Source organism: Telmatherina bonti, assembly GCF_933228915.1.
Source record: "Telmatherina bonti genome assembly, chromosome: 6".
In the NCBI taxonomy this organism is placed as follows: Eukaryota; Metazoa; Chordata; class Actinopteri; order Atheriniformes; family Telmatherinidae; genus Telmatherina; species Telmatherina bonti.
In genome coordinates this window covers 37340648-37362831 of record NC_136624.1, presented here as the reverse complement: position 1 = coordinate 37362831, position 22184 = coordinate 37340648, and the positions used below count along the sequence as shown (strand labels likewise).

The 22184-nt window shown below is 43.1% G+C and overlaps 1 protein-coding gene across 1 annotated transcript; it reads right to left on the bottom strand.

Annotated features, from left to right (window-relative positions):
• Positions 1-755: 755 nt before the first annotated feature.
• On the bottom strand, positions 756-22160 carry LOC306757627 (RNA-binding protein Musashi homolog 1). The gene is made up of 14 exons (XM_079242738.1): positions 22043-22160; positions 21485-21525; positions 20716-20797; positions 20497-20581; positions 13880-13921; positions 13346-13438; positions 7184-7232; positions 6634-6716; positions 6275-6392; positions 5352-5432; positions 4717-4773; positions 2296-2352; positions 1995-2149; positions 756-1846 (listed from the first exon to the last, which is right to left on the bottom strand). Exons 1-14 carry the CDS (start codon positions 22105-22107, stop codon positions 1805-1807), a joined length of 1050 nt encoding a protein of 349 aa, XP_079098864.1. The 5' UTR covers positions 22108-22160; the 3' UTR covers positions 756-1804.
• Between the last annotated feature and the right edge of the window lie 24 nt (positions 22161-22184).

Here is a 22184-nt window from a genome sequence, read left to right as displayed (position 1 = left end):
ACAAGAGGAACCGCTGGCTGGATCAGGAAGTTTTCTGCTGTGCTGCACATCAAACAGGCTGCAACAAGAAGGCTGAACAAACAGACTACTTGTTTTTGCAAAGGTTCAGTTTGTTCCAGCGTTTTTCCTTCTCCTGCCAGCCAGCGTCACCTCGCACTGAGGTCCCGTTTCAGAACTGACTGGGAGCAGAACCCTGTTCCATTTCTGGTTCTCCATCCAAGCCCTGTCTGTCCACCACCACATGAAGCAGCAACTTTATATAAACAATAATATGTTGGTTCCAGAGGAGCACAAATTTATTACAACTAAATATGAAATGGGAGAAAGTCAGGCCAGAGGAGCAGATGAACCAAAATGGAACAGAGCGATCTTTTTTTTTTTTTTCAGTACCAAAGAAAAAGGCAATCAAAATGCTCCTTCGTTGCCAGAAGTAGTTCCATATTACACTTTGATGTATGCGTACAAACACACACGCACACACACGCACGCTCAGACGCAATCACATGCACCTTCGATAGTGATAAGAGGACAGAAAATGATCGTGATTTTCTACAACTGCTTTCTCTGAGAATGTCCTTCATTTGTTTCCACGGTGGACAACACCGCATAAAAGAAACTTTTTTTTTTTAAAAGAAAACAATAAACAAAAACATTAAGAAGTGAACTGCACAAAAAAATATATATATATTTTCAAAAAAGAGGAAGTTAAGTCAACCCCCGATCCCATGAACCGCCCCTCCCCCTGATTTCTCCTGTCTAAGCGTGGTTTTCTTCCATAAGTCCATCGTGTTTACTGACGTCATTTTCATGAAAATGCAAGACTCAAATTTGCTTTCTCACGATGTGAAGTGAACGGGATGACTTGTAACATAAACTGTTAAAGAGAAACGTACTCGTCAACAGCTTCCGTCGACGGCGCTGCGACTGGCCCCCGGTGTGCGCACACACGCCATACGCACACAGATGAAAAGCAGTGACATGAGCAGATAGTAGCAGATGGCATCCAGTCAAAATGCCGTTAACCCTCTCTAAACCAACCAATGACATGCCAGCCGGTTCAGTAACCCCACCACCCCACCCCGAGTCTATGTACAGTATCTTACAGGAAGACATAAAAACATTGCTTTAAAACCAATTACAGTTAAAATACCATACAGATTATCATTATTATGTCAATATTAATAACAATATTACAAAGGTTTTGTTTTTAAAGACTACCAAAATATACATTTTAGTTTTTTTTATTATCCATGTTTCCGTGACACTTGACTGTAAAAAAAGGACTTTGTGGGATTTGTTCTTCCTTTGTTAAAAATGTGTCTCAGACCCATCTAACCCATGTTCACATGAGTAATGGCTTGAAAGGATTTCATGATGAAATGATGTATCACATTGGAATATATCATAATAAAAACTGAAGATAATTCTCTGTGTTTTACTGAAAGGTGACGGTTTCTCAGAGTTGTTTGGTTTTTTTTCTTTTGTTTTTTAGCAGTTGTCTTCTCTCGGCTTTTAGAAAGAACAGAAGCGGATAACTGAGGGGAAATCTACGTTGCTACACTACATGAGGATAAAAAGAGGAGAAATGGGGGGGAACGTTATGTTGAAGTGAGATTAGTACAGCAAAACAAGAGTTCTGGTTTTTAAAAAGATATTCAGTCGGTGGGTGGAGCCACGTGGAGCCCGGAGAGCCTGGTAGAGCGTGTGGCCAGCCAATTAGCTTGTGCCATCAGTGGGCAGCCAGCATTCTGATTAACTCGACAGCAGAGGAGAAGCCCTCCAATCCTCAGAGACCTGAGTCTTCTCAGTGGTAGCCATTAGTGAATGCAGTAGCAATCAGAGGACCCTGAGGACACGTAAACAAAGACCAATACTCATCTTACTGAATACATAAGTGCAGCCTTGCATGCATTAAAGTGTGTGTGTGTGTGTGTGTGTGTGTGTGTGTGTGTGTGTGTGTGTGTGTGTGTGTGTGTGTGTGTGGGGTGACCTACCCCGAGACTGTGACCAAACCCTGTGCTAGGGGCGGGGCTAGCAGCACTGATGTAGCTGCTGACTCCTGAATCCTGATTGGCTGCAGCATACAGCTCAGCCATTGGTCCGGGGCTGCTGGTACCCAGGAAGCCAGCTGTGCGTGAAGGGGTGGAGCCTGAGAGGCAGGAGAGAGGAGTCAGGCTTCAGCACCAGAGGGCTTCACACACACATCTAAAAATATACTTTTATTTGTTTAAACAGGCCATTGTGCAAACACTCTATGCGAGACACACAAATATTCAAAACACACACACACATTACCTCTAACTACTGCGGCTGCTGCAGCTGCCATTGGTCCATATGCAGTCAGGGGGATGGCTGAGGATTATACAACAAAACAAATTATTGCACAAATGAGTCATTGCGCATAACTCTTATATCAGATCATAAGCAATAATCTACAGCTCAGTGTGGGTGAATCTACATCTGCTCACACATCTGCCATGACATTTAAATCCAACTGGTGAAAGGGATAAAAGGCACCAGTCTCAGCGTTTCATCACATCTGGCTTTAGGAACTGAAGAAAAGAAATGTGGATGTTGTTTCCAGATAGGATGCAAGGATACCACTGTAGATTTAACAGCAGAGCTGCTGGTAAATCCACCCAAAACATCTCTAAAGGCTCAGGACTTGTCCCACCTAGCTATGCGTTTTTAATCATTTAAAGTCTTTTTGCAAATAAATATGTCTTCTTAAGGGTCAGAGAAGATGAGAGGCAGTCCGGGGGTCTCTTACATCCTAAAATCCTGCTTGTGATAAGAAATGTGCTGGAAAAGTTCCTTTGGAAGAAGATAATGATGTCCCTTTTAAAAAATCAGTTTTTCCCATTTGTTCCGCTTTTATCTTTTGATAGCAAACTCCAAAACGTGCCGTTATATGTACATTAAACAATCAATCATGTGTTAATTTGATTGTTACATGATGAAAGTGAGGAAAGACAAAAATGGACAGTAGTCAGTGTTTGTTTTTTTTTTTTTTATTGTTCTTAAAGTAAAAGATTATTTATTGTCTAGTTTCGGTCTAAGCTGGAGTCTTGTAAAGTCATCATGACTCAGCGTAACTTTGTAAATGCAACCCAAACAAAATCCTTATTTGAATTTAGCCCTCTTGTTGCATGAATTATTTAAAAATGATGCCACGTGTACAAGGATGCTTTATTTTATTTTCAATACTTTTCTTAGTAGTTTTTTTTTATCTATTTGATGAAAATATCTATAAACTAAAATACATTTTTTTTAAAATGGCTGTATCATTGGTTGCCTTTTTTATAATGAGGCTTAATAACTAGGTAATTATAATATATGTGCTTATATAACATTTTAAGATCTATTTAATTATTGTACAGTGACCATTGGATGACTCAATGACTAATTTGTAAATATAAAATCCACATTAGAGCTGCCAAGATTTGTTGATTAGTCCTCCACAATTAAAACAGTCAACGATTAATTTATTAATCAACGAATCGTATAGATAGTTTAAACTTTTTGGGGTTTTTTCCTCTCAAAACTCCCACGGTACCTTCCACTGCCTCGTCTGGCTTTCTGTCCTTCACACATATGCACATTCGTGGAAATCAGGGTCAGCCATCAACGAAGCTCGACAGTTTGGGGGCATTGAATAAAAATGAAAGAGACACGTGTCCAGTGCCAAATCTGTAAGGTAGAACTTGCCCTCCACGGTGCTACGGCCGCGACGCACAAGGAAGAACGTTGCAAATGATTCAGTTTCTGGCAAAGAAACTGAATCGTTGCTGTTTCTGTACAGCACTGTATGTCAGCTGTATGTTGTTTTTTAAAGTGCTTTATAAATAAACATCGTATGGTATGGTAAAGGGGAACACTCAGTACACTAATAATCAACTGCTAACATTAACGTCAACCGTGAGCTAAAATGAATTTTATTTTTTGTTTCAGGTGCCGACCTCATTGGATTTTATAGCGTTATTCCGTACCTATAGATGTAGCTGCGTTTGATGCCACTGACAAAAGAAGTTTTTTTTGTTTTCCTAAACTCACCGCACCGTGTTTTCTCTGTTTTACTACAAGCTGCAAAGTTCATTTCAAGTTGTTGAATGACATGTCATGAATGTCTTTATTAATACATAGCACATAACACTGAGGAAAAAACACTTCAAGCTGGAATCTAATGATGTTTATGTAAGCACAAGCTATAATTTACATATGATCCAGTTAGTCAACTAATTACCAAATAATTGGCGATAAGTCAATTATTTGTGGCACCTCTAATCCACACCCATGCATCTACCTGTACCAGAAAAAAGCCTTTAAACAAGGGTCCACGTTGCATCAAAGGGTTAAAGAACAGCTTGTAGAGTCACTTTTCTCTACAGATGTCTTCACACTGAGTCAGTTCAATGAACTACAGGCAAGAGGTAACATGCCACCCTGCGAGCATTAGAGGTGTGTAGGTGGATTTAGTTACCTTTCTAGTCTTTATGCTAACCTAAGCCGTCTAGCTGTTGGGGATTAAATTAAGTCACAATTTAATTCACATCTACACCAGGAGACCAGAGAAACAGGAGGCTTTGTGAAGGTTTTCTGGTTTCTGTGATCTCTTTTAGCGGAGACATCAAGCGAACGCAGTTGAGTTTGACTTTCTGCTGCTAAATGTGTTTGTTTTTCCTCTCTTGACTTTTGGAGAAGTACGGAGCTACTGACCTGCCAGCTCAGGGGGGTGGGATGATGTCAGGAGGGGGGTCCTCTCTAAGTGGAATTCTAGAAACAGAGAAGGTCAAGAGAGAGCGCCTTGTAAATACAGTCACCGGCCAGACTACAAAGCCACACACACAGTCAACGCCAACACAAATGAACAAGCAAAGGAGGTTAAAAAAAAAAAAAAAAAAAGTGCTGCAAGGACAAGCAGGAAGGTAGGAGCAGAGGAAGGGGGAGGGGGCAGCATGGCCACATGAAAGGAGGCTCCATGAGTAGATCAAATAAACAGAATATTTTGGAGAAAAACAGCAAATCAGCAGCAAAACATCAACAGTCTGTGTGTAAGACAGAAGAAGACGATTAGGAAAAGAGAGGAAACTCCAAAAGGTCAGACAGAAACATTTAAGATTTCACTTTAATCTACAAGCAGCCAGAAACGAAGGCGGTTTTAGCTCTGACTGTTTGTGTGTGCATGAGTGGGAGAGAGGAAAAGATCCATCCGCATGGCTGATGTTCACACACCTTTCATGTCCCACACTTGAATCAACTACATGCCGCAGCCTGTATCCTTTTATAACTCCTCTGCCCTTGTCTGCAGACCCACAGAGAGCCGGCTGTGTTTGAGCTTTACAGGGACTTACCTGGGAACTGGTAAGTGTATCCAGGAGCAATTCCAGAGTAACTGCGGCTGGTGTAGGTAGTAGTCTGAAAACCTGGGTAACCTGGTTAAAAAGATAAAACATAATCAGCTTTTAGTAAAACATGACTGATTAAAGACAAATAATAACTTGTATTGTGCAGCAATCTGTTCATATGCTGCAAAGGAAAGCTCACTGGTCTCCTCTCAGTGTTATGTTTATACATGGATGGAAGTAAATAAATAAAACTGAGTACTAGGACAGGAAGGTTTAGTAATTCTGTCATTTTGGTTCCATTTTGAATGCTTCCAAGTGAAGCTCAGGGTTGATGGATCTACAATTAATCAGAGAAATGAGATATGAGCTGCACCTAATACAAGAAGGTGACATCTGCAGACTTAAAGCATTACTCATCAGATTACTCTCTGAAATGGCCAGTAGAGGGAGTGAAACAACCACGGAGAAAGAAGCAATAGGTTTGTTTTCTCAATGAAAATCTCTTCAAACATCCTTCTCCTCCAATAAGATCTCTTTACGCGTGACTTCTGTGTTTAAATGCATCAGAGATGAAACATCAACCAAACCAGAGAGATTAGTTTCACTAAATTCAGCTGAATTATTCATGTGGGAATTACAGTATGAAATCAACACAGAAAGGTACTTTTTTTTTTTTACTCCAGCTTACATTTAAGTGACTATATTTTAGATACACTATTGCTTGTCTACATATTTCTTCCTTTTTCTTTATTTTCTTAATATGTAATTATAAAAATTCTTCTGTCAATATCTTTTCTGAGGAATTAAAAACAGTTTCCAATCATGTAAAGTTTAAGCTGTACTTGTAGATATCCTCTTAAAAGCGCTTTGTTTACACAATATGTCACATTGTATTCTTTTAATTTTGTCAAACTGATATTTTATCTTACCTAACATGCCAATACCCAGCATGAAGGCGTCCATCCCATAAGGCATCACTCTGGAACGGCCTCTGGCTGAGCCTGTTGGCGTCATCACCTCCTTGGGCTGGGCTTTCTTACACTCCACCTACATTTACATAAGCATTTACATTTAGTCGTTTAGTAGAGTTCTCCATCCAAAGCAACTTGCAGGTAGCAGAAGACCACCGGATATGCATTACATGCACAATTCAAATCTATTTAAATGACAGCGTACATGCAGATCAGTGCAGGAGCTACAAAGTAAAAACAGGACTTCGGATCCCATCGTTCTTCCTGCCAGACAACCTGAACATGAGGATGAGCCATGTTCTTGCTCAGAGACGTACCATTTTGTTGTTGATCTCATGGAAGTGGATCTCACAAACTTTCTCCACAACGTCTTCGTTCTCAAAGGTGACAAAACCAAAACCTGGAGACGAAAACAGAGATGGACCAAATTATCTAAAGGCTGCGTTTGTCTTAACATAAGAAGTAACGGCTTCAGCCGCCATGACCCAAAGCGCTGAGGAGACAAGGCGACCCTTGCGTGTTGTGCCCATCAATCAGAGGGCGGGGTTCTCCAAACATCATCAGCAACACATTTATTTATCTAACTCTGCTCTTCTACATCTCCACGTTTCTTCACCTGTCTTGTTAAGTTACATCATTGTCAGTAACCATCCTGACCCTGTGGGATGACCCTCAGCAGGCCGTGCCCCCCCTCCCCCTCACCCACAGAGAGGACAGAGATAAATGGACTAAACGTGATTGCAGAAAAAACACAGCCTTGTTTGCAGATGCTCTCGCAATGACTGTCACGCTGTTTTTTCCTGTCATTTGTATGGGTGTGTGTGTGTGTGTGTGTGTGAGAGCGTGCATATGACTCTGCTCACCTACCTCTGTGTCTGTTGGTTGTTTTGTCAAACATGAGCATGGCATCATCGACCTATGAAAACAAAGAATACATGAGCTTCAACATATTACCACTCACACATCATTACCCAGCATGGGGTGCCATTGTCCCTCTTTAGCATCGGAGTTAGACGGGAAAACAGATGGAGAGGGTGGAGGGGAGAGAGAGGGAGGGAGGGGGTGACAGGTGACAAAGTAGAAAACTGAAAGGGCGAGAAAGGAAGAGAGCGATGGGGAAATCAGGGAAGAAGGGGGTGCGCTGTGTGTGTGTGTGTGTTTAATCTGAAACAGGAGTGAATGTTGAAGAGATGATGAGGAAAATCCTTCTGCTTGAGTTCTCGCAAACTGTCCTGCTTTCTTTCACCTCTTTCGCTTTCATTTGCTCGCCCTCGCTGTCTCTCTCTCTCTCTCTCTCTGTAAAGTTTACTATCCCCATGGAGACTGTGTAAAGAATTTCAATTAGAAGAACTTGCCACCCCCCCCCCCCCCCCACCACCACCACCAAACTCATTTTAATGAATAGGATGGAGAGAAAAAGAGTGTCGGAAAGGGAGAGAAGGAGAAACTGACAAATGCTAGGATGATTTCATGAAATCAGTAGAGGGTAAAGTTTTGATGACAGATAGAAAATCTGTTGGGGGGGGGGGGTTAGTATTATAGAATAGAAAACAAAGTGAGCTGGGGTCTTTGTCAGCGTGCTCTTCTTTTATTCTCCCTCTCCCTCCTCTTTCCTTTTGCACTCACTCCACTGCCCTATTCATATTCCACCTCCTCCCCCACCTCCTCCCTCACTTGTCCTTCACTGGCAGGAAAGTTAGCAGCTTGTGCTCGACGGCTCTGACGGCATGAGGAGGCACACGGGGAAGGCAAAACCAAGGCCTGGAAATCTTAACTTTTCTGCTTTTAAATCTGAAACGGCCTTTTTGCTTTTTTTTTTTTTTTTTTTAGATTTCATGGACACACGCGTGTGGAGCATGACTACACAGCTATTTTCATTAGGCCATAAGCAATGAAACTTAAACCAGGGTAACATGAGTGGCAGAGGCCTCTGGATGCACCGGCCATCTGATTTCTAACACTTATCTCACATGAAAAACACACACACACACTTGCTGTTCGATAAACATGTACAGGATCAAGGTTACTTCCACAACCCTCCTGACTCTCATCCCTGTCATCATATAGCTTGGACACACATACCCCCCCCCCATTCTCGCTCCTCTCTGTCCTTCATTCAGTTTTTATCCTCCCCCTTCATCTCCTCTCCCCTCATGTCTTCCGCCTTTCCGGTCGTCCAAACTCAATGACACAGCAGAGAGCTGGGGAAGAGAACACTAGGTAGACAGCTGCAAGCCAACATGTTATCATTAGAGTAAGGTTACACACACACACAGCTAGCCCTCCACTTAGCATTAGCAACATCTCTTCTTGGAGGAGATGGCTAACGGTGCCAGCCAGATATTTCGAGCTGTGCCGCTTTTGCTGGCACATTTTCCAAGCAAGAAAGAAAAAAGATAATACCCTGCACAGAAATGCTAATGTGGTTCAGCTAATTGTCTTCCATGAGAATACAATGGTGTGCAGACATGCAAACAATCCCGTCACGTGTGTGAGCTTATGCTGTGGTCCCTTGCCTTTGCCAAAACCAATAAGAAGATACTCTCACGATGTCCACTGCCCAGGGTGCTGTAAAACAATCTGATTGGATAGCTGTAGGAGACTGAGATTGGCTTAGCAGCGGCTCAGTCACTAACTGCACTGCGTTGCATGAAGGCAGTGAGGAAAAGTTAAGGTCATATTCTCAAGTTCTGACATTCTCAGATGTACCCAAACAAGGCTGAGCCGAGATCCCGCGCTGCTGAGCACAGCCTTAAAAATATCCCGTTTTAAGTCAAGCGTAAAGCCATTGTCTGAAGAACAAGTGTTTGCTGACAAGTCCATTACACTTTTTTTGCGAGATTATGAAAGGTGGCATTCACATTTTTTCCCTGCTGTCTCCTCACATCTCCCTCTTTCATTCTCGCTCTGGCTCTCCGGCCATCTCTCTCTAAACAGGCCAGCAGACAAAGTGTTCAGTCAAGCCTTCTAATCGCCAGCTCACATGGGTGAGTGGAGTCCCAACTTTTCCCGTCTGCTCTGTCCATGCTGCATTTTTCATCTTATCCACTCCTTCCTTTTGCTCGCTGCTCGAACATATCCTCTCATTTTATTAGAAGTACCTGAGGGGGGGTGGGAGGGTTGAATCACAGTTTTTCCTGTAAGGTCCTTTCAGGTATGCAGTGCAGAGGCAGGATAAGAAGGCATGGAACAGAGATTTCCTTTGGATTTAGGAGAACTGACTGCACAGCCGAAAAGCCTGAAATGCTAATCATCAATTTATCTAATTGCATGCTCGATTACCAACTTAAAACACATTTCTGTCATTCAGACAGGTCGTATTTTAAGTCTTTTGTCAACTTTGCACTCGGCTAAAGGAGATTACAGGATCTCCAACCACCAGATTCAGATTCAGTTTTCATACAAACAAGATAGCATCAGTCTTCTTGGCCTGGAGACATTTAGTAATAGTAAGTCTGATTTATTATGTTCAAAACCACGCATAAAGCCAACCCTTCGACTCCTCGGTTTGGCCCAAAACACCTGATGTGTCAACCGAGCGGCGTTAAGGTCTACTTTGAGATGTGTATTGAAAAAAATAAACTCCGGCACCAATCAAAGAGTTGAATAAAACACAGAGTGCATTCTGTGTTTTCCTTGCAAGGCGGTGCCACAGTATAAAAATAAACAGGACACAGAGTCCTGCTCCATCTAAACCTGCACCTTGTAACCAGGCTCAGATAATAAACAAGAAATACCTCCTGCTCAGCAGGAATGCACTGTGGGATTGCCGCTATCCATGATACAGCTTTGGTCTCACGTGTCCAAACAGCCCAAATATTCCCTCATCCTGCGGAGGGAGTGTTGTCTTAGATATGAGTGTCTGTAATCGCCAGAGAGAACTGATTCGGCACAGAGCCGCAAACTGCCATTTTAGAAACCGCATTCACGAAACAAGACACATGTCACAACGTCCACCGGAATGAGTGTGATGGTCACACACGTAATTCCACATTTACCAGGCTTTACGGCAGAGAATTAATAGACATTATCTAAATTTGAACCAGCACCTGAAATACAGTAACGCACCAAGCATGAGTCAGAGGCCAACAGAGAGAAAACACAGCCAGACATGAGGCAGAAGGAGCTTCATGCTGTTAATTTCTTCCAACCCATTAGGCCAACATCCTGAAGCCGTGCTCATATTCAGACCGTCCTGCTCACCGACAGCAGCAGAACCACACACTTAATGTTTGTGACAACTGGATCGCTGCCTGTGAGCCCTACTGTCTGTCTGTGTCTCCACAAATGTATGCAAGCTCGCCTCCATCCGCAGCCATGACGATGACACTGTCACACTTCCATGCGCGCACACACCCGTCTTTCCATTCATGCAAATGCACACTTCTCTCACATTTTTTTTTTTTAAAGGAAACAAAAATACACTGGATTACAGCAGGACAATGGGCGAAGCCAGGTCACCACGGCAACAAGCAGAGAGGGGCTGGAGCTGGGGATGCTTATGTGGAATAGGAGGGTGTCTGAAGTACTGATTTTGGGTGAGGTGGGGAACAGGGGGGAGTGGAGGGGTGCTGTTACAGGAGCAGCTGTTGCATTTGATTAGTTAACACTGAAAACCCCGAATGCTCCTCAAACACACTCCTAATCCCCTTTAAGTGTAGTTTGTTAAAAAAAAGTAGCCCAAATGTCATGCATTACAGATACTTTGATATATTTGCGACCCATCAGATTGACGTTCCCCTTTACGTGTCACTTTTGCGCCTCACTCTCTCAGCATCCCCCTTTTCTGTGCCCTTCAACCTTTTCTGAGATCCCCTCCCTCTCTCTCTGTGGGGGGTTAGTTCTTTCCTTTCAGTCCCCTGCCATCTCTCTCTTCTCTTCCCCTCCTGCCTCTTTTTCTTCCTCCCTCTCCCCCAGCCACTCATCTGTCTCCACAGCATGGGTTTGTGCCTTTCACCAAATTTCATTCAAAGAAGCTAAACAGGACAAACGCAGAGGCCAAAAACACTCAAATGTGATTAGAAAAGAGCAAAACAGCACACAAAGGAGATAAACTAACAAACTGAGTAAGAAGACTCAGAACTGGCCACACAGGATATTTCTTGTCTTAGTCCTCTTCATCACTTTTATTGTCTACTGTTTTTCTTCTCTTTTTTCTCTTTTTGTTGTTTTACAACTTGCATAAAGATGGAAGGCAGTGAAACAAAATAAATAAGGTAAGAGGTAAGGCAAGGTAATAAATAAGCTAAACCTTCTGGCCACCAATATTATTATTGTTAATAGAAAAGCTAAAAGATGTCAAATGGACAAACCAGATACGTTCACCAGGATTAACTTCCACAGCTGACATAGGATACATAGAAAGACTTAAAAGCTCAAGTAAAACAGCCATTACGATATGATTAAAATGGAGAAAAAAAGCAACAAGAGCAAACATTAGTAGTCAATCAGCAATGACAACTTTTAAAGCGCAATTTGCCAAAAAGGGGGTCAAAATAGCAAGCAGGTAATGACTTAAACTTTCTTCATTATTTTTGTTTTGTTTTATGTGGCTACACTTCCGCGAGTTGAAAAGTGCAAGTTAAATAAAGTATAAGAACTCGGTGAGAAAAGAAATGCATACAAAACCATGGAAATATTCAAATAGTTTAAATTTTATCATACGGCTATAACTAAATAGCTAAGGGTAACTAGCTAACTAATTTAGCAACAATCTTAATTTAGCTATATAGTCTTTAGCTAAAACAGCTAAAGCTATCTGTTTCAACAATTTAAGTTAAAGAAGCTAAAGTTAACTATTTAAGCTTGGTAATGTTTCTAGAATCACAAATTTTGTTTAGCTGAAATTACTAAAACAATTTTAACTATTTAAGTCAGGGGTGTCCAAAGTCTGTCCTCAAGGGCCATTGTCCTACAAATTTTCCATGTATCCCGCTCCAACACAGCCAGTGAAGTTCTGCACAATCCCTGATTCATTTGAGTCAGGTGTGTTGCAGCAGGGATACATGGAAAACCTGCAGGGTCCTGGCCCTCGAGGACCAGAGCTGGACACCCCTGATTTAAAGTGTCTCTATGATGCACATTTCAGTCTAATTTATTTTAATATGCAAGTCTTGAAAGGCAAGAAATAATCAAGCATTTTTCACAAACCCCTTCATTTATGTTTATTTATTGATCCTCTCAGATCAGTCTCGGCCAGAAACAAGCGAACAGAGAAAGCTCCGCCCTATGCCTGCCTGCAGGCTGTGTCTGATTGGTCAACTGCTCGGAGTAGTTATACTGAGCAGTGAAGGTGGGCGTGGCTTTCTTAAGGTAAACGTGCACAACCGAGAGAAGATGACCAATCACCAAGTCCCTCCCCCGGGACGTCTCTAAAATTTCGAAGTTGAAAAAACTCTCTAAAACCAATTGTTTCCATCACCATGGAAACCAAATGTAGAGAGTGCTGGAAAACTCAAACATGCTTTTAGGTGATAAAAAAATGACACCGCTTATGTGTCTGATGAGTATTCAACACTATAACACTGTAGAAAGCTAAAAAAAAAAAAAAAAACTAGAAATAGCATCAAAGAGCTTTCAGCTAAAATAGCTGATGCTAACTATTTTAGCTAGAATCACAGCTTAGCTTTTAGCTAAAATTGCTAGAAGCTCTGACCAAATGGATTGATCTGGCTAAAATACAAATACTGTTAGCCAATGGTTGAACAGTCAAAATAGCTAATAAATGCACGTACTTTTCTATTCTTCAAATGTAAAGGACAAGTACAGCTAATAACTGGCAACACAATACCATAAAAAGCTAAATCCAGTATCATTCATTCATTCATTATCCGCTTAATCCAATTCAGGGTCGCGGGAATCTGGAGCCTATCCCAGCAGTATTTGGGCGAAAGGCAGTGTACACCCTGGACAGCTCGCCAGTCCATCGCAGGGCAAAACCAGTATCAAATAAACTCAAATGTGGTGCTGGAAAACACCTGGTTTTGTTAAACAAAAAGAACCACTGCAGCAGGCTTGTGAACAGCTTACCTTTCCAAACTGGTCGAAGTATTGCTTCACATCTTCGATGGTGGTATTGACTGACAATCCTCCAACAAAGATCTTCTTTGTCCTGGTCACCAGCTAGCAACACAAGAAGCAGAAGGTATCTTTCATCAATAACATTAAGTGGAAGGTAAGATGTCTGTGATTCAAAAACTTTATGCTGGTTGATGTTTATCAAATCAAAACCCTTTTTAAAAGTTTGTTTTTAACTATTCAAGCATATTTAGATAAACGTTAGCCCCCTAAGGAGTCTGTAAGAGTATACACAGGTAAGTAATGAGTACAAGCATTTATCTATGTGTCAGCCAGAGGACAAATGTATATATGTGTGTTTATAGGGGAAGCGTAGGGGTCAGGGTTTGGAGCACAGGGTCACGATGTCAGGCTGAACAAGTGGACAGTAACTCCTGCTTGGTCATGTGCCTGACTTTAATCCCAGCCAACCAAGACTGAGGGATTATGGCTGACATATGACATCATCACTACTTCTTGCTGTTAACCCCATTAGGGGGTACTCACCTTAGGCTGGGCCCGGCGGGGAAATGCCACCTTTGGGTCGATCTGCAGGGGAGAGATGAATTTAGATGCGTTTTGAATCCAGCATGAAGTATTCAAATAATAATCCTCCCTCTTGGTTGTTTACTATTTATACGAGCACATCATTTATGTTTAGTGTTCATTAAATTCTTTACAACTCAATAAGAAAACACTGAACAGATTTTATTGAGGATTTTGGAGCAGCTAAGCGGCATAAAAAATTTATGCCAACACTAATAACAAACAAAGAGCACCACTAAACTAAACTAGGTTTTAAAATTAAACTCTCCAACACCATAAATATGAGTAATACAAACAGAAATGTGTCATCGTTTCAAAGTTTCCAGTAAAAAGGAAATGTCATATTTATCACATCTTCTTGCCCACAAGCAAAATATTATTTATTTTAGCATGCAACTGTATTTGCTTCATATATGTTGATCAGTGGCCCATCTCCTGCTTGTGTAAAGCGAATCAGTGAATTATCACCCTGTTAACTAACTAGAATTAGTTACCACACAGAGCGTCTAAGTCTGTGCCCATGTGAAAGACTACTAAGATCCAGAAATAGAGCCTATGCTAATCCGCGAATATGTATAGTAGACCCTTGTTTATGCAAGCCACCACAAATCCAAACACACCAGGCAAACAAACAGGCAAGAAGAACTAAATACACTGTGAGGCATCAATACTTTCTCAGAATTGTGTGTTGAGACACAACACGACGTATCTCAGCCACAAACAAGTCAGAGGGCAGCCTGGAATCAAATATTAGCATTACATATGATAAATACATTTAAAAAAATGTATGCATGTTTATTTATTTTTTTTAATCTCACAAATTCTGGCAAGCTCCGTTTTGATTAGTCAGATTTCACTGTATCTGTATTTCTTCCCACTGGAATGTCTCAGCAATGGTCAAGGTTACAGATAAAATTAGAAGTAAATGAGCTTTGAATGAGCTGGCCTTTAATAATGCTAAATATGCAAAGCCTGGCCTGGCATTTTAAATTTGTGCAGAATCTCTTGTTATTCACTCTCAAGCCAACGAGAGAGATGGTTTCAGGTCACAGGACCTCCTGGTGTATTATAGTCTTAGAGTTCCATCTCTGTTGTAATAATTGGATGTGGAGCAAAGCCCCTCGTGTCTCACTCAGACACTATTAAAGATGCTGAATTGATATTAGCAACTAAAAAAGGAGCCTAAAAATAATTTACTCATAATGTGGACAATACACCCAGCACATCTTTTCTGTGGTAATTGTGCGCTTCTGATGACAAATCAGAAGCGTGCACTGGAAAATACATCCTATGAGGGCTTTTAAGTGCCTCGCATTTACCAGTGCTTCGAGAGCACAGCACTGTGTAACTAAGATGCAGCTGCAGCGCCCTTGGAAGGGATTGCAGAAGGACTTTGCACCTTGAAGTGGGATGCAAAGATGAGAAGAGTCATGTCACCTCCAGCTGGTCTAAACACAAAGACAAAGGCGACAAGGACACGCAAAGCCACCAGCGGCTAGCTGCAACAGCAGTGCAACAACAGAACGCCGTCACAAACAAAGGCAACACAGCTTTTCTCACACAGGATCCCTGCTCACTGGGACAACTTTATACTTCAAATATATGATAATGATATTTGTCTTTTATCGGGGTGCATGAAAGAAGGGGAGAATCTCCTTGTTTCTGTAAACAATACAAGGAAAATGTCAGTCCAAAATTCATATAAACAACAAGCAAAGAGAAAGGCCAATGAATAAAAAGGAGTTTTGAATTTAAGACTGATCATGGTGCAAAGTTGGCAGTGTGTCCATTATGGCTCAATCTGACCGGCCTCAGATGTTCAGGTCAGCCCACCTGCCTTTAACTGCTTTAACATAAGAGGACCAGAGTTGCCTGATTACGTGGCAGAGACAGAGTCTGCAGGCTGACAGTGATGACAGTCACAAACCAGCTCACATTTAACATGGAACATAACGATTACCGCAGTCAACAGAAAAGAAATGCAAACAAGCACGAGCGTCATAAGCAACATTTAGCTTAGTTAACACCATGAGCTGAATTTGAGAATCAGGCTCTTGCAAACTTCCATGATCTGCTAAATGGAGCGGGAGAACAGTGATATGCAACACACAGATTTTAAAACGGTGAAATCCCACCAGACACATTAAACACACAGACACCCGTCACTTCATTTGTACTCATTCATACTGTGACAAAGAAACCAGTAATTCCAGTAAAAGTTCTTAAAATACGGAGACGAGGTTAGACCTAATGCAATATCTGTAGCAGAGCTACTACAGCTACAGCCATGCCATGCTGTTAAGAAGAATCATTCCACTTCAACAAAAAACAGAAAATGTCTAAAATGTCATTTCTACATCCGGCTGTTCTCAGAAGGAGGCAATAATGAACGAAATCTAAAGCATCTATCAGAGTGGCAGAGTAGCCTCAAGGAAAAGACAGCTAGGCCACGAAGCAATAAGTAAAATGACTTAGCCAGGTCACTGTTTGCAACACTCAGACATTGCTCTTCAGACACTTGACATCCGAGAAGAGGCTCGGCCATGTAGCAGTCCCAATCAGACCGGTGAAAGTGTAACTACTCATGAAAAAAGTTGCACTTCCGAGCCTGACAGAGAAGAGTTCCAGCCGAGTGTTGGTGAAATGGTCTGACTAACATCCTGCTTCATGACATCCAACCTCTGCTCAGTCTAAGCAGCACAGTGACAGCACAGCCTAACATATGATTTTAGTGGTTTAGCTTGTAAACACTACTCTAAACTACGACCAATAATCACCTCACGTGGCGCAGAGCATCCACCAGTGTTACAAACTGGAAAAGAAAAATAATAAAAACAAAAGTTAACTCAATAGACTGGGTTGATGGATAATGTGGGGATCAATGAGTGGGAGTGAAGAAGGAGGGCAAGCACGGGGAAGAAAGGGAAGGCATTCGTTTGGAGAAGAGAGTCAGGCCATGAGAAAGTGGGCCTGTCCAGAGGAGCGGTGCAGCAGGGCCGTCCCAGCAGGATGCCCCTCTGATTTCATTAATTAACGGGACAAAGAGGGCAAAACAGATGGGCCCGTAGAGGAACTGGGGCTCCTGTGCTACCCCCACCGGCACGCATACGTACACATTCTGGAGCACCCACATAATCCAGAACAAATGTAAACACCAGCACATATTGACACTGTGACATATATATGCAATTAAACAAGCAAGAGCACAGACTCGTGCACACATACGTTGATGTGCCGCTTCCACACGCCCTCACATGCAGACGTATTAAAGCTGGCCGACCTGCCAAGACGTTCCCACAGCAAAATGGCAAACACCCACACTGATGAAAAGGAACCACAGGCTACCCCGTTATTGCAGCCTAATCAATATCAGCTAAACAAAAAGCTATAAACACAAGAGGAGACAAAAGGAGTTGGCTTGTCAATACGACCCGCAGACAGAGGGAAGGAGACTTGGTTTGGATTCAGGCCAGCAGGGTCAATCTGCCCAACTGTAATTAGTTAACGAAGCACGCTAATGAGGAACCCCAACCCCAACCCTTTAACCTTCCTCATGCTAAACTAGTGGATGGTGGGGTGGGTTGCGCACACGTAGCATACCGAATGCGTCCCGGATCCACCTTCAGAGCAGGCCCGAGCTTTATCCACAGATCTGATGGTGCGCATGGACCTCAGAAGCCCAATCCAGTTTGTTTCCTTCAATCCGATTAGTTGCTTTTCAGATCCATACTAATTACGGCACAGGAGCCAGGCCTCCCTCGTCTCTCTCTTATGCTCCACCTTCCCCACCCCCCAACTCCAACCTTCAGTTTTGTCCATGTCAGCACTACCAGCTAATCTTCCAGTCAGAAACGAAGAGTCGCTGCGAGTATCTGAGTAGCCAGGTGTTGGACCAGTAGCCATCCAGGATGCCACATTTGACAAAGCTCCAGAAAAAAAGCTTTATTAGACCCTGCCGATGCATACGGTTGTACCCTCACAGATGTTTGTGCCAAAAGCAACAACATTCAGCAGCTGGGTTTACTCATGTAAAATATTCAAATATACTACGTACAGAGATCATATTGAGGCTTTGATAAATAATAACACCAAATTAAGATTACTGGATGCAAAAGTCCATCAAATAAAACTGCAAGTCAAAGCGTGTGGTAGATCTCCGTAACGAGATGGAGTCACCTTTCTGTGAATTTCTGCTCTGTTTTTCTCCTTTTCCTGTTACTGGTTCCAGTAAAGCATTTCAGAGAAAACAAATACCAGTTCTGCCCTTCTTCTCTGTCCAGAGATACACAACTGCACATCACAGCCCTGAGGCCAAACTTTGCCCTGACAGGAAATCTAACCTCCAACCAAAATAACAACCTCGACAGACCTCTCCCTGAAAACAACAGACAATCCCACATTTGTTGTTCTCCGGTTTGTTAAGCAGCACAGGTATGGACGGCGTTTGTAACCTTCTGTTCATGTTTAGCCCGAGATTTTCCTTTTTCTGAGGATGGATTAAAAACCATACAGGATATAACAGGACTGTAAATGTTTAATGCCACTTTTTAACCAGCGGCGCGGACCTTTGCACCAGTTATTGTCCCTTCACAGCTCCTGTTCCTCTCGCAAACCAAGTGTTCAGCATTACAGGGCAAAAACATCACACATTGAATATTCTTCCTCATTCCAGCCAGGAACGTCTTTCTCTGGTCTGATCAAACAATAGTGTGGCGAGACGGTCCAGGAGTGTTGCAGAAACTCATAGCAGGATACCGCGTTAAAGGATTTTGGCTAACAATAAAACTTAATGCTCATCTTATTATATTTTTCTATTTATTTGTTTGATTAATTAGATTTCAAATAGTCTAAAAACAATGAAGGCATGGGAAATGAGTTAATTCTTCCAGAAAAATGAAAATCAATATTATTTCCATGGCAGAACAGCAAAATGGCAACTATGTCCTTCTCAAAAGCAAGTGGTCGGATAAATAATGCCATAGTGTGTGTGTGTGTGTGTACACCTTCGTCTTATCTGCCTCCCAGACTGCTGCCAAAACAACCTGAGCAACCATAGTTGCATTAGATCCAATAACATTATTATTGTTTAGCCTTAAACTGTATTTTGGTTTATAATAAGGCACCGCCTTACCCCACCAGCGGCCTGCCAAGCTGAGCTCCCACAAGCACCACCAAACCAGTCTTCACATCGCACATTTGCAACACACACACACACACACACGGTCTGGCTGTCGAACACTTCAGCAGTACCTAGTTTTAAGAGGTAATATGACTCACTGAGTAACACTTTGCAGTTGCTTAGAAGCTACTTTGAAGCAAACAGCAGCAGTCGTGTTGCGATGAATCTTACAGCCGCTGAACAGAGATTCATTCATTTCCAGTATTTGAAAAGTGCTGCTTTAAACTACCAAAGAACAGATTATAAGGTGCGCACACAAAGTAAACAACTTGACACTATCTGTGTGTGTCGGTGCTTTGCTGCCCGACCGAGCCCGGTTCCTTAAGTTAATGCAAAATAGCTGAGAAGTTGTTATGGAGACATAAATCCCACTGGGTTGTGCAGTTATAGCACTGCCTCCAGAGGCTGGCGTCACCACCGACAACAGACTTGCTCCAACAACTAACCAACCCTACCTTTCTACCCCCCCACCCCTGGGCTCTGCTGCCTTTTCTGTGCCACTGATTTTTACTCTCAAATGATCCTATTGTGTGTGTGTGTGTGTGTGTGTGTACATGTGGTTTGGAAGGACCACAAGCTGGGCGAAGACACACCCAGTCTCTGCTTCTACAACCAATCTATACGACCAAGACAGCGACATTCACACCTTCATGCATATTCAAATCAAAGCCCTGCAGCTCTGACTCTAACCAAACAAACCACTGGGATTCACATGCACTTTCCTGCCATTACCTTCCCAGTGAGTATGACCTCTATCTGGCAAGTGATTTGTCCCATTTACACACATTTGAATTTCCATGCGTCAGTGAAGAAGGAGGGGAAATTTCCCCGAAACCTCCAATCAGAGAAGCCGTATAAACGCAATCTCTACTAACCTAAAAGTTGCATTAATATTTAAATGCAGCTGAGACTCACTTCCAGCTCACACTTTGCCTGAATCAGTTTGGGATCTGATGCCACAACTGTGTCCTCCCCTCAAAACCCTAAAAGCTGCCACTTTTTTTTTTTTTTTAAAGTGTTTTTATTTTCTAGGAGGCAAAGAACAAGAAAAAAACTGTGAGCTCCTTGCTCCACATACAACCTGTGAGGGTTTTGCAGGGGCTCCTACCCCATTCAGATCCCCAGGTAACCATGGCAATGAAGACCAAGAAAGAACGCTTTCATGTTGGCGCCCTGAACCGGGATTTGGAGGGGGAAATGAGCAGACAGGAGGAGGAGAAGGAGGAGGAGGAGGGTGGCTGCTCCAAAACGCACTCCTAAACTTTACAAGCCATAAGGTGGGAGGCAAAATGCACCAAGAGGCAGAAGAAAACAAGCTGCACGGACCCCCTCATAACAGGAAACAAAGTCAGACAAACGGAGCCCAAATTAAAAACTTGAAAAATCAACCAAATCTCACCGTTTTGGAATCCAGTTCGTGTCTGTTTTGCGCCAAAACCTTTTCCACTCCAGCTTGCTCTGCGTACGTAACAAAGCCGAACCCCCTGCAAAGGAAGAAGCAAGAACACACAGACACACACACAATCAGAACACAAACTTCAGCAGCTTGAAGGAAAAGCATGGACGCGCGTGAGGCATCCAGTGATAGGACGGCTGGGCGCACACGCCTCCTTCTTACCTCGACCGCTTGGTAACGGGATCCCGCATCACCATGCACTCCTTCACCTCGCCAAATTTACAGAAGTACTCCCTCAAGCCCTCTGCAAAAGCATCGAGGAAATCATGTTAAATAAACCAAAGGGATGAAGAGTTAACCGACAGGCCCCGTGAGATGAAGGGGGGTGGGGGGCAGGCTCGCAGTGGCCGGAGAGACACAATGGGGTCGGGGTGGACCACGTTGCTTGTGTCCCTCCAGTCCTCCCGCGGGTTCCACACTGGTTTAACTGGCCATTCAGCAGAACAGCTCCACAAACAGGACTGCTGTTTCTAACCCAGCAGAAGCGGGATAACAACCCGGGCCATCGCTGCAAGAACAAACTGGATCCACGCACCAGCCTGCGCTCGTGCCTCTTAAAATAAATGAATGGATTCAGCGGAGCGCAGCAATAAGGAAAACGACAGGAGAGCCCAACTTCTGCTTTAACACTGGTTTACTTTTACTCCAAAGTGTCCTCCTCGGTTATTACCAGTGTAAGGAGTGCACATGGTGGAAAGGCAGACAAGTCGTATGTGCACCATTTCTCCAGGCTTAATCTCCTGCGTCTCGGCAAGTCTAAATCCCGAGAGCTGATCCTCGGTGAATAGAAGGCTTTGATTTAACTATTTAGTGTTTCTGCTGAACTTCAACAACCCTCACATGGAAAATAAAAGCGATTAGAGGGAAACAAACAGAAAACGGGGGGGGGGGGTCATGCAGACTTGTTAAAGTAGAGTGCGGGACAGCTCACCTTGTGTTGTCTGCCAACTCAGACCCCCGATGAACATTTTGCTGAATGAGAGAAATACAAGCCGTGAGTCACACAATAAAGCACATCATGGGAACATTAGAGAGGAAATCAGAAGGAATTGTGTGTAATATGGCATCAATAAAGTAAGAAGGATAAGCATCGGCCATGTTGCGAAGTCTCCCATCGGCCAGCCGGGCCGTTATAATCCTCTAGAGGGAAAAGGAGAGCATTTTCCAGATGATGGAGGAGAAGTTGCAATGTGGCCTTCTGGAGGAAAAGCGCGATAAATAAACAAACAAGCGAGGAGGGGGGGTGCTGTTGGAGGTGGGGTGGTGGTGGTGGTGCGGGGGGGACAGACAGAAAGCAGCGGTGCGTCTGTGTCTCCTCCACTGAGTGGATCCATCCCACACACACACACACACACACATACACACGCAGCGTGCTTGTCTTTTGTCTCGGCGCGGCTTCGCTCCGCACTGAACTCAACTAAAGTCCAAGGTGAAGTGAAACCGGGCCAGGAGGCGAGCGAATGGCGGGCGGGCAGGCTGAGGCTGTTACCAGGGGTCGTGGGGGGAGTTGTCCGTGCCGGAGGACAGGCTGCTCTGGCTCCCTTCCGTATCCATTCTGCTCTCCGCTGCTATATTCCCGCACTGTGAGGCGAGGAGAGGCAGTGAGGCTTCCACTGCTGCTGCTGCTCCAG